This window comes from Durio zibethinus, chromosome 25 (assembly GCF_047325235.1).
Source record: "Durio zibethinus cultivar Kanyao isolate XHJ-2024 chromosome 25, ASM4732523v1, whole genome shotgun sequence".
Lineage (NCBI taxonomy): Eukaryota > Viridiplantae > Streptophyta > Magnoliopsida > Malvales > Malvaceae > Durio > Durio zibethinus.
Window position 1 is genome coordinate 20,062,501 of NC_143186.1, and position 15,498 is coordinate 20,077,998.

Genomic DNA, 15,498 nt, shown 5'->3' on the forward strand with positions numbered 1-15,498 from the left:
GATAACTGAGCCTCTTTTTTAATATTTTCTGCAGGTATGGGTATGTTACTCCAGATGACGTACCTAAGCTGCTAGAGAGGCATATCGGAAAGGGAGAAATTATAGACTTGCTGTGGAGGTGACTTTTCTGGCATCAACTTGCTTCTATACTACATCAACCCTTCTTTTGGTGTAGGTTTCATGTGTAGAATGGAATATGAGAGGATTAAGAATGGATTATGCAAAAACTTAGGTATCTATAAGGTGGGCCAAGCATAGGATAAAAATTGTAGTGGATAGTTTGAATAAAAATAGAATATGATCTTTGTAAAACCGGACAACACTCAAGATCTTCATTTTCTATTAGTTGATTAGCCTCATGTAGTGAACAGTGGGGGCTAGGATAGGACCTCGGCTATATTCTTACCAAACAACAAGGATTCTGATTGTAGTAATAGAATTTAACATGCTTACTATGTATTGATAGGACATTTAAATGCTTATTTCAGGGGTCAAATGGGTTTATCAGAAGAAGAACAGCAGAAATGTCAAGAACTAAGGCACCTAGCAAATTGTGAGACCACCATAGAAGGAAACACGAAGGAGGCAACAGAAAGACAAGTGGATGAGGTGAACACGACCGCCTGTAGGTCTCAAGATGAGCCTGTAAGCTGTTGCCAGGGAAATGGCAGTGCTTCTTGTTATCATGACCCTGCACTACCTGAAAACTTGGATATTCTGGATACTGATGAGGGGGCAGTAAAGTTGACAACAGAAAAGAAAAAGGGTAGCAAGAAACCTATTTCGAAGATCACTAATGGCAAAGGTGCTGCTGTGCGCAAGGTTTGTGCCAAGCCAACATGGTTTGAGAGCTGGGAGCGTGAAGATACGTATGCTGCTCTTGCTGTGGTTTGTGCTGCTGCATCAATTGCTGTTGCTTATAGCTGCTATAAACAGCTAAGTTAGAAATTTGATATGTTATTTGCATTGTTGATATTAATCTGATGTTTCGGAGTATTCTCACATCCATCTTAAGTTTGATATGCAATTACTCAGGTGAGGGTACTTGAGTTCTTGCTTTAGCTATGTGTGTTAGTTATGTTGCTGCTAGAATTTCATTTAGCTTCACTGACAACCACATATCAGTATGCTGGTCCAAGACTCTTGTATTCTATTAAATGATATGAAGGGTACAACAGTGGATGAACTTGCAATTGCATCAGATGTGAGGGAATGGTGTACTATATTCCATGTAAAACGGCTCATTTTCCCTTTTCAACAGCATGATAATGATAGTCCCAGTCGACACTTTTTTTCTGCTTCAAATTATCTTGGAAGTCCTAAAAACTCAAAATTTTTCAGGATTGACCTTCATGTAAGAACTTTGAAGTTTGAACCATCAAATTTAAGACTTAATGCAGCACAAAGCTGCAAATTCCCTATTAAAGCATATTATCGTCAACCAATCTTATATGTTAAAGCTCAAGTTGAACGCATGCAGAACAATAGCTAACAGCATTTTCAACTAGCAAAATTGTGTTAGATAAACCTTCACGGGTGCTGAAAAGAAAATTATTAAAGAAGCAATTCCGATCCTACAGATTTCGGAAAAGGCATGTGATATTATTCACCGTAAGGTGGCATATCAAGTTACACCAGATTAGTTGTCTATCAAACCTGCATCGAGCTGATGCAAGAAGGCTCTTTGATAATTGAAATACACGACCTCTCATTCTAAAGTAGTTGATGAGCCTTTTGCCGTCAAGTGCCGACCTTTCATAACATATGTTGGCAACAATTATGTAATCAGTATTATCAAAAATCTAATCACCATTTACTTTAAGGCCATTTAATGAGTTGCAAATACCATTCTGTTCTGCAAGCCTATGGAACTCAGATTCAATGGTCTCTGCAATTTCGGTATCTTCTGGATCCGGCTCAGGAAATTCTACATGAACTGACCCCTGTTTGATCGGCAAACTAGTCTCCATATGCTTAGCTTGCTGCTTTATGTAATTGTAAAGCTGTTGGTGGTAGGTATGATCCAATGAGAAACAATTATCTATGGTTCCATTGCTGCTGTGATGCAAGGATCCGGAACCTTCTTTTCTACAAAAATGTGGGAGGGACGAATAATCCATTATCTGCATAGTTGGGATGAACATGTCAAAAGCTGTAATAATCCTAACAAAGCTGGATCAAGCAGAAAAATATATCAAGTCCAAGCAAGCAAAAACATGATTCACTGAAAAGCATCTATATATACCACGGATAGCAAGAATGAGTAAAATGCCTTGTGCCAACCGATTGAATGATGAACACCCTCATACATTGAGTTATCCATTTTGATTACAAGGAAATACCAAGAGAACCAGTTCAATGAAGCTATCTTTTCATACATCAGATTAAAACAGTACATAAAACTTCGGAAGGAAGTTGGGTTGGGTTGGTGGAAAGTACAAGTAGAGTTCTGTAAAATCCAAAAGACCAATTATCTAAAATAGTTGAATGCAAACTAAAGACTTGCTACAATCCTCTTCAGATAATAGGAGCATAACATTAAAACAATAATGGACTTGTGAGTCAAAGTGGCGATTTTAAGATGAGTGCAAAGATAATGCACTTGAAAGAATAAGAAGCTATTGCTGATATAGGAAAAGGTAAACATGCTTTCAAGAGAGTTTTAAAAACGTGGACGGCTGGGTTTTCTTACTTTCAGTAACTCATCCCTTCCACAACCTTGAAGCACCTGAATTTTCCTCTTCGTCCTTTCTTGTAAGAGAGGTTTTACAGCCTGCCAACAAAGCATAGAAGCATTAGGCTTCTATTTTGTATGAGGTAGCTGAGAGAAAGAGGGAATTAAGAAAAATAAAAACCTTCCAACATGCCGAAAATATGTATGGCGCATTGACAATATAATATGTCTGTGTCTTCTCGGGATAATTCAAGTCATCAATTGTTGATATAGTAGTCAATAGCTGCATTGGCACGCAGGATATGAGACTGATCAGCATTAGAAGTTGGCACAGTAATGAGCCAAAAATTCCTAGTCATTTTTATTTATTTATTTTTGGTTGCCCCTTCTTCCTCTGCAGAAAATGAGAGAGATCTACTATCAGGTTAAAAAATAATTTACCATTGAACACAATTCAGACTAGCTGGCCAATCTCAGCTCCTGTTTCCAGTTGACCAGCTTCTAGTGGGGGAAGTTGTAACAATTTACATACTGAGATTGAATCAAACTTCAAAGGCGTTCACATTTCAATCACCCCCTCCCCAAGTATTTATGGAATTTCCTATAGAATCTCATAACAACTTGCACATAGTCTACAGATATATAACAACTAGCTAACAGTCAACTACAAAAGGAGTTTTAAGTTGAATACTAGGAGCAAAATTTAGACCTATGTATAATGCTATTAAAACAGGAAAAGATACATAACCAAACAAAGATCAAATAACATTTGAAATCAGGTGGATGATTAAGGGAACTATGTTGGGAGAGAGAGAGAGAGAGAGAGAGAGAGAGAGAGAGAGATGCAGTTAAAGAGATGGTAAGGAGGTTATGTGATACTAAAATGCACCTTTAGTTGGTTCAATGCTGAAAGTTTCAAACCAGTCATATCCAAAACCTTCAGACATGTACTAATATGTCGTCCATACTTTTCTGTTGCCATAGGCTATAACAAAAAAAAAAAAATGTTAGATTACATAAAATGTTAGTAAGTAATCATGTGAGAAACATACATTGGCAGAGTCCATACTCACCGATACTACACGATCTCTATATTCATTCATTTGAATGTGAGACTGTACATAGTAATTAACCTATAACACAAAAGAATTACAAATTTAAGAATCTATAAATAACTCCATACACTGCAGGCTGAAGCACATACATGCACCTTAGAGTCCTAATAGATGCCTTCGACCCCATCACAACTTATTTATTTCCCTTTCTAATATGTTAAGTAGCCAAGTCCCCCAGCATTATAAATAAAACATGGCTATGAGAAGGAAAAAGGGATTATGAAAGAGGAAATAGAATGAAGAATGTTGTATGTCATGGTCAATTTCCAGGAGAAAATGGAGCAAACTGTCAGAGTACCTCATTCCCTCAATTAAATGCTTGAATCATGTGCATTTAGAAATAGAACACAACTTGCTTTGTCCTCAAAAGTTATGCCAGACACAAGGTAATTTTTGTGGAAAAGCATTACTTAAAAGCTCAATAGCAAGTCTTTGAATGATTTCTTTCAAATTCAGTTTCAAAAATCAAACCAGATTCTACATGTTCAAATGCCAAATTTAAAAATAGAACAAGTTGTGATGTCCTCACAGATGCTTTATCATATGTGCTGAGCCCAACACCAATAGCAATGACAGGAAGACCCTGGAAATATCAGAAGACATGAGACAGTTAATCACCAAGGAGCACTTTGAATGTAACAAAACTTTTCCTCCCAAAAAAAGGGATCCCTAATAGCAGTCTATTCTACATATTGTCACAGCAAAACAAATATGAGTTTACCAAATGCACTTGCAGGACAATCACAATAAATATGAATATCAAGATAAATCCTAATGAGATAAGTAAATACCTCTTTTGAGTAACCCGACAATCCGACAAGCTGAGAATCTCGCACTGCTCTATATAAGTCAGTGGGAATAATAGGTTTCTACATAATGAAAAACGTAAAATGAGATACCTGAACAATCATTAATTGCCACAAGAAATCAAGCTGTTTCAACAGCGTGGTTTTGCAATATCATAAACCAAAAAATGTTAGTGTATAATGGAAAAACTCACTGCTAATATGTTGTCAATCTCATTCTGTATTCTCCACTGTAAGCAATCAATTAACTGGAGCAGGCAACAAATTAGGAATTAATAAACAGAAAAAATGAGATCTTTGATGCACAACATTTTATCATAGCTTAAGCGCACCAGATGAATCTCACCATTTTATGGGCTTTCTGAACATTCCAATCTCTTGCTTTGAGAAACCGGACTAAAGTTTCAGTTGGATATCCATGGTGCATGTTCTGCAGACCAAGGTATTCAACTTTAAATTAAATTTTGGTGGATCATAGTATAAAACACATATGTAAAAAGGCTGTGTTCATCCATCCTATCCACACAAGTGCATAAAAACAGGTAGATATACTGCAGCAATACAAGCAGGGCACACAAGTCACGTCAGTGAAAGAACATTATAAAGAACTTAATTCCTTCAGAACAACCCAAATCATTTTCTTTATAAAATGCATTTTCTTTGTCTACACCACACTTAGCTCTAGATACTTTGGGACACTAGTGAAATTTTCATCTCCACTTTGTCTGGTTAAATATCAAAACTACAAATCATTTAAGATGATCTTACAATTCGATTGTACCACCTTTACTGTTGAATGATCACTAACAAGCTAGCATCCTGTTTGAATAACTAATCAAAAAGATCAAACTAGCAATTAGTATAGCTTGTCTATAACTCTTGGACAAGTTATACAACTATGTAACTACCCCAGAAACTAGTAAAAACAGTGCGAGACAGTTCCAAACTGAATCAACTAGAAATTTACAGAACAAAACAAAAAAAGCTTATAACTGACATTCAAGCAAGAGATAGATCAGAATCAACAAAGACAAGAAAACTGTCAAACATGAAATTTCAAACAGCCAAGTACTCAGATCAAGTCCACCCTAGTAACTAAAAGAAACGTAGTCAAATCGTTAAATAAAAAATCTAATTTCCTATTTCTTCTCCCCAGACCCATATCTCAGCATCCAATTATAGAAAAAAAAATCCAATAAACTAAAAAAAACAAAAAAACTAACCTGAAATGTGCCCTTCATTCTCTCATCAACTGTAAGTCAAATTTCCCAAAATGAAAAATGTTAGTGATTTGCAGATTGAAAGAAAAAAGAAAAGAAACCCAAAAAAGAAAATAAAGAATCATTTTTTTATACTTAAATCTCACCATTTTCCATCAAAGACAGAAATTGCTTGATATCTTCTTGATGATCATTGCTCATTTTCTATTTCCTTCCTCACAAACACCAAAAAACAAAACAAAGTAAAGAACAAATTTTGATAACAAAAACCAAAACTTTAACTAAAAACAAAAGCTCTAATTCTACTTAGTTTCTCCCTCTTGCTCTCTTTATAGCTTAAAGTTTGGACATTTAAACTTGAGAATCACCAAAAGAGAGAAAAAAAAAAAAGGACAGAATTTGTTTAGAGGAAGAAAAAAAGAGAATAAAAATTGAAACTTTATTGAAATCTAGGTTTTTTTTTTTTTTCTGCTGCTGCTGCTTTAAAAGATCAAAATTGTTAAAGAAAAAAAAAACAGCAACAACAACCATTGCTGTCTTGAATGAATAGTTAAAAATGGAAAGAAATTGGAATTTTAAAAAAAAAAATTTTTCCTTTTGTGAAAGAATAATATTTGGGCTTTAAATTTAATTTGTTTTATGAGGGAAAAAATTAAAATTTGATGGTTTAAAGAAAAGTAGGTATTTTGTATGTTACAACGTATGGTAGTTGTTATGACACATCACACGTTCACAATCACACATAAAAATATTTATTTGTTAAAAAAATATTTATAATATAATATTATTACAAAATACTAAAAAGTATTTATGTGTATTTATATGTATAAACATGGGCATTTAAAAGTATTTACATTTATGAAGTATTTATGTGTTTGACAGTTTAAAGTAAGGTCAATTCATTTTTAATTTCAAAAATTAATCATTAAAACAATTTAATACTTAATTATGAATACATTTAAATTGTAATTAATTCTTCATAAATAGTTAATCGTAGACGTATCAAATTTTATTTTATAATAAAAATAACTATAAACACGCATTTACATGTGTTCAATTATTAAATTTTTTTTAAATTATTAGTATTTTCAGTATGTAGTAAAAATAGCATTAATTCAAAAAAATATTTTAATACTATACTATAAATAAATCATTTAGTATAAGGCATCAATTTCATCGACATGATATTTATGTACTTATTCATTAACCTATAATGTCTTAATATTATTAATTACGAATTAATTTTTGTAAAAACATTCTTAGAATAAAATTATAAATGCACGTGAAAAAATATACGTTCTTAAAATCATAAAAAAAAAAAAAATTTAGATAAAAATTAAAGAATAATAAGATTTTATTACCAAAAGAAATACCATTACAAGATTTTTTTCTTCTTCTTATGTTATATTAATTTTATAAAAAAAATCAGAAAAAAGTCATTTGTGATAATTTAGATATATCAAACGTAAATTTAGTTGTACATCAATTAAGAGAATTAAAATTTTAAATTTAGAATATATCAAAATATTTAACGATAAATCATAAAAGATATATATATATATATAAAAGTAATAAAAAATAATATAATAATTAAAGAATTAGATGAAAAGATAATTTTTAATAGAAATAAATAACACAAAAAATTTCAAATTATAACCTAAATTAATTCTTTTATTTGATTTTTCTTACAATCAATCTCATCGTATGAGATATATAAGACTTAATGTATTATTATTATTGTTGTTATTATGTTTGATTGATTTATTTACTTAATTGATGTTACTTCCCTTGGCACACATCAGAGGGCATGTGTTGTGTCCCCATGCTGCTTGTTTCTAGTTGAGCCTTGTTTAAATGGCTGGCCCTTTCCTTAAACAAATAGGTGATGAAGATTTTTCTTTGATTATCAATAAAAATTCTTAATTGTCCTTATCTTGATTTGCTTTTGTTACAAAACAAAATAAGAATGGTTAAAATGTAAGGCATAAAGTTGATTCACATTGAAAACTATCTGTCACTTAGCTATGCCCTGATGGATCACCTTCCAACTCTTTTCTTCTTTTTCTAAAGCACCACCTGTAAGACATTGATTAATGGTTGTTGTGAAAGACCAAAACTCCCAACTCTTTTTAGCTCTTGGTCAGCTACCATGATTGAGAAAAAAATAGAGAAAATTAAAAATTAATTTAAAATTATAATATTTAGTTTAATTTGGATTAATTTTTTATTTGATTTGAATCAAATTCAGATATTAAATATAAATATTAAATTTATATTAAAATTTAAATCAAAAAATAAAAAATAAAAAAATTTGAATTGAGTTATATATTTTTATTGATTTTTTATAATTTTTAAATTTAAAAAAAATAAAAATAAAATATTTAAATTTAAAAATTAATAATTCAAACAAAATTGATAGAATTCAATTTAAATTTAATGGATTTAAAGAGAAAATCGATTTAGATTCGAATTAAATTTTAAAAATTTATAATATTACCTATTATTTGAAAAAAAAATGAACAAAATTTATTTCAATTTAAACCCATATCACTCTTAACAGCTAGTTCTTGAGTTTAAGTCTTATATCTTATAATTTTAAGATCAAAAGATCAAAAAGATATCATATTATATTATAATTTTAAAATTTTTTAAGTTATTGATTTTTATCAAAAATAATTTTTTAATTTTTATATATTTTTATTCATTTTTTTTATTTATCTCAAAAAATTTTGATCTCTAACCTTGTAAAAGATTCTATCAAGGGAAGATGCCTATAAAATGTTTAAGAAAAAATCTTATAAGTTCAATGTTGATTTGCCAAATTAAATTTATCTTGTGACAGCTAAAAAATAAATTAATTAATTAAAAGATGTAAAGCTAGAGTTTTGTGGGTACGGCGACAGAATGCTCTTCACTCTTGACCTTTGTCCAGGAAGTTTCTTGGAAGTTTCATTCATTACATGTTCTTTTTTTTTTTTTTTTAATGTTTATTGCTTTCAAAACTGTTCTGATTCTGCCAAACATGTCAGACAAAAAATATTATTGAGAAATAGGAACATATGCTAAGTTTTGTTGCTTACAAGTAACAAATACGACCAAATTTAATAATTTAAAATATAATATAATAATATAATAAAAATATGATATAAAATATAAATATTAATATGATATAATTTAAAATTTTAATAATAATTATATATAAATTTAATAAAATTAAAAAATATATTTTATGTTTTATATCAATTCATAAATTTTATATAAAATATGATATAATTACATAATTTTTAACATTTACATAATATAAATATACGAACTATTAAATTTAACTATAATTAAAGGTGTGCATAATTAGGTTTTAACTGAATTAACCCATTGAATCACTTTAATTCAGTTATCAAATTAATTTCAATTGATTAACAAAAATAATTTTTAAAAATTTTTAATTTTTAATTAATTCAGTTCAAAAATTAAATTAATCAAATTAATCAAAATTTTTATCAAATATAACATAATTCAAATATAAAATAAAAAATACATGAAATGAATCATTTAATTTCATAATTTATTATAGTTTTTAACATAATATTTTGATATTTGATTTTTTTAAAAAAAATTATTTAATTTATTTAAAATATGAGAAATTAATAATTTAAAATATAATTTAACATAAATAAATTTATTATTCAATTAATAAAAAATTAATAAATCAACCGAATTAAATTTCTATCAATTAATTTTTAAAATTCATAAATTTAATTTGATTAATAAAAATAAAATAATTTAATTTAATTAAATCAATTTTAAATAATTTAATTCGAAATTAATCAAATTAATCAAATGAATACCTTTATCAATGATTCACCTAAACACAAAATAAAATAAATAAAAGAAAGGAACAAGTTTCAATAAGCTAATAGGAATGTTCCAATGTGTTGCTTCCTGCCAAATCAAACAAAATTTCACTGTTTGACATGTGAATTTTTATGATTTATTTCTATTTTCTCAATCTTCATGTGGCTGTTTCACATGTAATGGATATGGGTTCCATGTTCTCCACCAATGTCCTTCCATATTGAGAGGATCTGAAACATAACAAAATCCCATGGATGCTATATTCTGAATTCATTGTTTCTCAGCTTTGATTGATTGATGGGCATAAATTCATTAGCTTTGACATGTATAAAACAATCTGAAAGAAAAGTAAAACCCTAATTTAACTGTGAAAACTTGTTTTAAAAACATGACAGATACAGCAACTTCATGCAATGTGTCATCAATGTCTTATCAACACTTCATGCGTTTTGTTATATTCTTTCCATGGTTTGAGTAGGATGGAATCTCTTTTGATTAGTCACAGACCATCCTTTGTTCCTGCCAAGATAAGCATCCAATCACCTCCATAATTCCACTATATTTCTTTTTATAGTGATTTTGTTGTATTCAAATTTTAATTCTTATAATATTTCTCGTCCGAAACGAATTTTAATTCACAAAATCATAAAATTTTTATTCGTTATGAATTTCTTTATTTAAAAAGAGTCGAAATTAAATATTTTATCTAAATTAAAAGACGAATTTTTTAAAATAATAAAATAATTAATGCGCGATAATTTTTATTTAAATATTAATATATGTAAAATCTCGCATATTTGTTTTGAAAATTTGGTTTTGAGAGTCACTAAGCATTAAAAAAAAGGTCATTAAAGTAAGATTGTAATTAAATTACTTGGTTTAAAGCTTGAGGATGCACTTAATCAAAACTTGCCAAGTATGCTTGCTAATGTTGCATGTCATTTCAGGAATAAGATGCTCCAATAATTAAAAATTGCATGTGTTTTGTTGATTTTGGTGGGATTTAGTTCATTATTCAAAACATAAAGGCAGCACTAATAGATCCAATAATAATAATAATAATAATAGAAAGTAAAAATCTTGTTACCCTAAAAGTTTCAAACCGTAATAAGATAATTCAATCTTACTCAAAATGGGCAAGTTAAAGAGCACTTAAGATCATGGCCCCAAAAAGAAAAGGTAGCAATCCAACTTCAACAAAGGTGGGGGAAATGAAAAGAAAAAAGGGAACAGACTTTGTGCATATAATTCCTGTAACAGTTTTCATATGATTGTTGTTTTGTATGTCTGAGATGTTTTGAGAGGATGTGATGTTACTTTGTTAAGGATGGAAAGATCTTTTCTTCCATTTCCTTTTCAATTATTGAAGTTCCTCAAGTGGGAAGAATGAAGGGAAAAGTATAGCCTCTTTGATCTTTTAGAGGATCTTAACCAAATGAAATGGAGGAAATGGAAACCTCAGGGACTGAAAGTTTTGGTTTTACCTTATTGTATCTGTGTGAATCGCATGTTCATGAATATTTTGAGAGAGGCTTAAAAATGAGTTTCCAACATTGAAGAGGGACAGAGGGGCAGAAGAGATGGTAAGACACTTGCAAGATCTTTGAACATTTGATCCTTCTATAACATCTTGGAGAAAATCAAGACAATAGCCTTTAGGGAAGCTACAATTCTCATGAAAAGATATATTGCAGAACCAACATGATGTTTTTCCACTTAGCACAGCATCAACATTTCTCTCAAATTGAAAATAGAAAGGAAAACAGACAGGAAAATGGTGCTCAGAATGATTAAAAGAAATCAAATTCCAGATAGTTATTCTGATCCTTGGCAGCAGGAACAACAGCTTTATCACCAGCTGATGATGTCGGGGCTGGAATCCGCTCGATCTCAACTGGTTTTGGAATCTCCGGGGGACTTGCACAACGAATTAAGGCCCAATTTACACCTTCAAAGAAAGGATGTTGCTTAATTTCTGTAGCTCCTCGCTTATATGCCAATCTATGCTGTGGCTCTTTGACCAGCAAGCCCCTTATCAAATCTCTAGCTGAAAAACTTACTACTGGTGATTCTGGGAATCTCAAGGGCTGCCCTACAACATTGAAGAGGGTTGCTCGGTTCCCGGACCCTTTGAAAGGAGTTTTACCAAACAATAGCTCATATAAGAAGATCCCAAAAGTCCACCAATCAACAGCACTTCCATGTCCCTCACCTTTGATAATTTCAGGTGCCAAGTACTCATGGGTTCCTACAAAAGACATGGAGCGAGCATTGGTTGGCTCAGCAATAAGCTCAGGCAATGGACTGACTTGGTTCCCCATTTCATTCTTCAGCTTGCGGTCTTTTTTCGGTTTTGATGAGAAGAAGCGGGGTGAAAAACATGTTGTAGGGGCCACACATGATGGCTGGATGCAGGAGGGCTCAATACAAGCTGGTTGTACACAATAAACTGGATTCTTTCGCAAGGGTTCAGACTCAAGTGTGGTTGACTTGACTAGTGTTGGGCTGACAGCACAACGGAGGGAAAGATCAAAGTCGGAAAGCATTATGTGTCCATCTTCTCGAACAAGAACGTTTTCCGGCTTGAGATCACGATAAACAATACCAAGCATGTGGAGATATTCCAAAGCAAGAAGAACCTCTGCTACATAGAACCTGCATATTTAAGGAAAATATAGCAATGACTATCAGAAATTGGTTTCAACCTATTGTCATCAAGTTATAAGGAACAATCAGTTTTTGTCACACAATTATTAAGTAAATCAGAAACCTTCAAAAATATCAACGTTTTAACCACAGGGTAAAAGAAAGGCAAAGTTGTGTTGTTATATCCAACTCAACCTTTTAATTTGAAACAATTCTTCAAAGACACTGACCCAGTAATGTGTTAAAAGGGGACTAAATAAAGTCTAGGTTAGTATGGTCATAAAGCAACCCTTTGGAATTATCACAATAAATTATTTCAACCAACAATTAGCCAAAATATCAACCAACAATCACTATATGTAAGTTCCAAAATGGTTGTACCTTCCCACCATATACCAGAACCGAAAAGTGACAATCTATATGATGGTGCTGATGCAATCCTAGTTTTTTACCTGCCTGTTGGTTCATATACATATCATCAGTTATAACAGATAAATCTACCGTGCAGCATGGCAACACAATGATACTGAAAGTAATACTAATACGAATACCAATAAAAGATAGGAATAACAATTAAATATTCTAGAAACTTGATCCACTTTTAACTCTAAAGAAGTTATAAATAGGAGTAATTCTCATACTTTACTGCTTGCTCAGTAAAATATTTTCCTGGTTGTCTTTGTCGTAGTGTATGCAAATCACCCCCAGGGCAGAACTCCATCACTAAACATGAAAATTTATCAGTCTCAAAATGGGTATACAATGTTGGAAGGAAGGGATGGTCCAGGGATTGTAGTATTTCCCTCTCTGTTTGAGCTCGAAGAAGTTTCTTACGACTTGCTAAAGATGCTTTGTCCATCACCTTCATTGCAAAATAACACTTTGTTCCACTTAATTCTGAAAGATAGACGCTTCCAATATCCCCACAACCTAATCTCTTTAGTAATCTGAAATGGTTCAAACCCAATACACCATCTTTTGCTCGGACAGCCTGTATGGCTTCCCACCTTATATCATTTGCCTTATGAGGCTTGTTGATACTGCTACTTAAGCTGCTACAAGAACTTTCATCGCTTACATCACTGCTTGTGCTACCTCTACACATACTGCTCTTACCACTCTCAATATAATCTGGACGATCACCAACTTTGGCATTTCCACAAGTCTTGACAAGACTGGTGGCCCCATCACTGGATTTAGCTGAAGCTGAATTAATTCCATGTTCTGATGCTTTCGTTTCTTGTTCACCAGAACCTTCTGGCAATCCACCAATCTGACTCACTTCAGAATCAACAAGATTTGGAACTTCTTTTGGATTACTCAACGATAGACCTGAATCTACTTTCTTTGTCAAGGAATCAATGGACTCTAATTTATGAGGTTTCAATGGTTTTATATCCTCTGTGATTTCAACAGAATCTTGCTTGGATGCAACTTGCTGCACACTCTTAGGTACTGTCCTTGGTGTAACCGGCTCCGATTTGCTTGTCTTTGTGTTTTGTATAGGAGTAGGCCGACGAGAATTCCCTTCAGCTGTTTGGTTACCAAATGGTTTCTTCTGCTTTTCTGGGAAAGGTCTGGCACCGGATTTTGAGGCCATCGAAAGAAGGAAAACTTGTTACTTTGATTGGACTATATACAAATCCATTACTTAACCCCAATCATAAATGCACAGTTCCGTCCACCAGCAATCCTAGTTACTTCCATCTCCAACAACAACATCAAACTGATTTTGACAGCTGAAAGAACAGAAAAATACCACCTGCAAGCAAAATTTTCACGACCATGAGATATTCAAATTCATAGTATGCCTAAATAAAAATCTACTAACCACAACTGGTTGCTTGGTTTATTACATCAAAACATTAGGAGAACCTAGAAAGGACACTGTAGTCCTCCAGGTGATCCATAATTTAACTATCAAAACCAGATCAATACAACAGCCCTTTCCAGATTAAGTGAAGAACTAGACAATCCAAATCCAGAAATTGGCACCTATAACAACACCTTTACCTGGATAAACTTTACCATTTCATCTGAAATTAAGGATAAACAGAAAACCAAATAGGAAAAAACAATGAAAAGTGGCTAAAACAGACAAAATTGCATGCCGAACCAGATCAAGACTATCTCCAAAAGCCAACCAAAAAAAAAAAAAAAAAGCCAACAAGACAACTTTCAACAAATTCATTGTGGTAAAAAGGAAAACAGCTAACTACCTAGAAATGCAATCCTTTTTAGTCACCAGGATTTAAAGGGCCAGAGAAATAAAAAGGAATTAAGAAACAATCGAATCAAAGCAAAAATGCAGTCATTCATAGTTCTCTAAACACAGAGAAAAAAAAGGCCAAAGAGGAGAAGGTAAGAACAAAGTAAAGAAGATTCAATAGAGATCTCTCAAAAAACACAAAAGACCCACCTGTGGATCCAAAACCCCACTAAGAACCATATGCTAAAAACAAAGTAGAAGCTAAAAAAAATCCAGTAAGGAAATCATAAAAACAGTTAAAAGCTAACAAAAAAAAAAACTTTGAAAAGGAAAAAGAAGTACCTGAATATAGTTTCAAAGATCAGAAATTTAAAAGGCCTTTGCTTTAGAAGTGGAGCAAAAAGAAACCAACTTTCTCTCTCATTCAGACTAAATTACTGTAGAGAGAGACATAATATAAAAAGAAGTAATATCTTCCTCATCTTCCCTGAAAATATGTGGAGAGAAAAGAAAAGAAAAAAAAAGGAAGCGAGAAAGAGAAAGACTTTAAAAGAGAGAGAGAGAAAGAGATGAGCTTTTTGACAGAGAGTGTGTTGGAGGGGTTGGGTCTACCATGAAAAGAGAGAGAAAAGAAGGGTCAAAGCTAAAGTAAGCCTTTTTGGTTCTTGGAGGGGTCGTTCAATTATTTCAATGCATGTATTTTGTTCTTGTCCTTGAAACGACAACAAAGGCAGTAATTAAAAAATAAAATTATAAAAAAAAAAAAAAAAAAACAACAACACATACTCCAACCTGTCTTCTCCTATGCCTTTGAGCCATTTTATATTTTATCACAATAACAAATATGCTTTTTGTATGTAAAGATGTGAGATTGAATTTGATAACTAAAACAAAAACATTAATTAAAGGAGTGATATTTGAGGATTAAACTTGTTGGGAATGACCAATGGTGACCCTTTGTTTTGGCCCCCTTTAA

General features: G+C 31.7%; 3 protein-coding genes across 7 annotated transcripts in view; 1 reads left to right on the plus strand and 2 right to left on the minus strand.

Moving 5' to 3' along the window:
• LOC111275575 (uncharacterized) overlaps positions 1–1,203 on the plus strand; it is a 3,862-nt gene extending 2,659 nt beyond the window's left edge. Inside the window, exons 4-5 of the mRNA XM_022860981.2 lie at positions 35–118; positions 489–1,203. Of these exons, the coding sequence (XP_022716716.1) occupies positions 35–118; positions 489–945 (541 nt within the window). The 3' untranslated portion in view covers positions 946–1,203. The remainder of the gene's footprint in view (positions 1–34; positions 119–488) is intronic.
• Positions 1,204–1,537: 334 nt separating this feature from the next.
• Positions 1,538–6,456, minus strand: LOC111275576 (phosphatidylinositol/phosphatidylcholine transfer protein SFH1-like). 4 transcript variants are annotated; one of them, XM_022860982.2, is made up of 12 exons: positions 5,962–6,456; positions 5,819–5,847; positions 4,942–5,025; positions 4,790–4,843; positions 4,581–4,658; positions 4,319–4,372; positions 3,748–3,807; positions 3,564–3,659; positions 2,856–2,957; positions 2,693–2,773; positions 1,847–2,123; positions 1,538–1,752 (listed from the first exon to the last, which is right to left on the minus strand). In XM_022860982.2, exons 1-12 carry the CDS (start codon positions 6,014–6,016, stop codon positions 1,709–1,711), a joined length of 1,014 nt encoding a protein of 337 aa, XP_022716717.1. In that variant the 5' UTR covers positions 6,017–6,456; the 3' UTR covers positions 1,538–1,708. The 4 variants fall into 4 exon arrangements, with proteins under 4 accessions (XP_022716717.1, XP_022716718.1, XP_089610917.1 ...); XM_022860983.2 differs by having other exon boundaries at positions 1,582–2,123; positions 5,962–6,026; positions 6,122–6,211; XM_089754791.1 differs by having other exon boundaries at positions 1,582–2,123.
• A 4,811-nt stretch (positions 6,457–11,267) lies between these two features.
• LOC111275573 (serine/threonine-protein kinase D6PKL1-like) lies at positions 11,268–15,189 on the minus strand. Of its 2 annotated transcripts, none has more exons than XM_022860979.2 (3): positions 14,865–15,189; positions 12,955–14,075; positions 11,268–12,322 (listed from the first exon to the last, which is right to left on the minus strand). In XM_022860979.2, the coding sequence occupies exons 2-3, from the start codon at positions 13,911–13,913 to the stop codon at positions 11,458–11,460; spliced, it is 1,824 nt and encodes a 607-aa protein (XP_022716714.1). In that variant the 5' UTR covers positions 13,914–14,075; positions 14,865–15,189; the 3' UTR covers positions 11,268–11,457. The 2 variants fall into 2 exon arrangements, with proteins under 2 accessions (XP_022716714.1, XP_089610241.1); XM_089754115.1 differs by lacking the exon at positions 14,865–15,189 and adding an exon at positions 14,533–14,734.
• Positions 15,190–15,498: the final 309 nt, after the last annotated feature.

Bases quoted from the DNA above. Each gene is read 5' to 3' on its own strand.
- LOC111275576 (XM_022860982.2), bottom strand. From the start codon at position 6,016: ATGAGCAATGATCATCAAGAAGATATCAAGCAATTTCTGTCTTTGATG. The intron at 3,808-4,318 runs GTGAGGACATCA...TTTGTGTTATAG, and splicing joins GCACATATGATAAAGCATCT to GTTAATTACTATGTACAGTC. The intron at 2,774-2,855 runs GTTTTTATTTTT...CTTTGTTGGCAG, and splicing joins TATTTTCGGCATGTTGGAAG to GCTGTAAAACCTCTCTTACA.
- LOC111275573 (XM_022860979.2), bottom strand. From the start codon at position 13,913: ATGGCCTCAAAATCCGGTGCCAGACCTTTCCCAGAAAAGCAGAAGAAA. The intron at 12,323-12,954 runs GTATGAGAATTA...TTAAATATGCAG, and splicing joins TTTACTGAGCAAGCAGTAAA to GTTCTATGTAGCAGAGGTTC.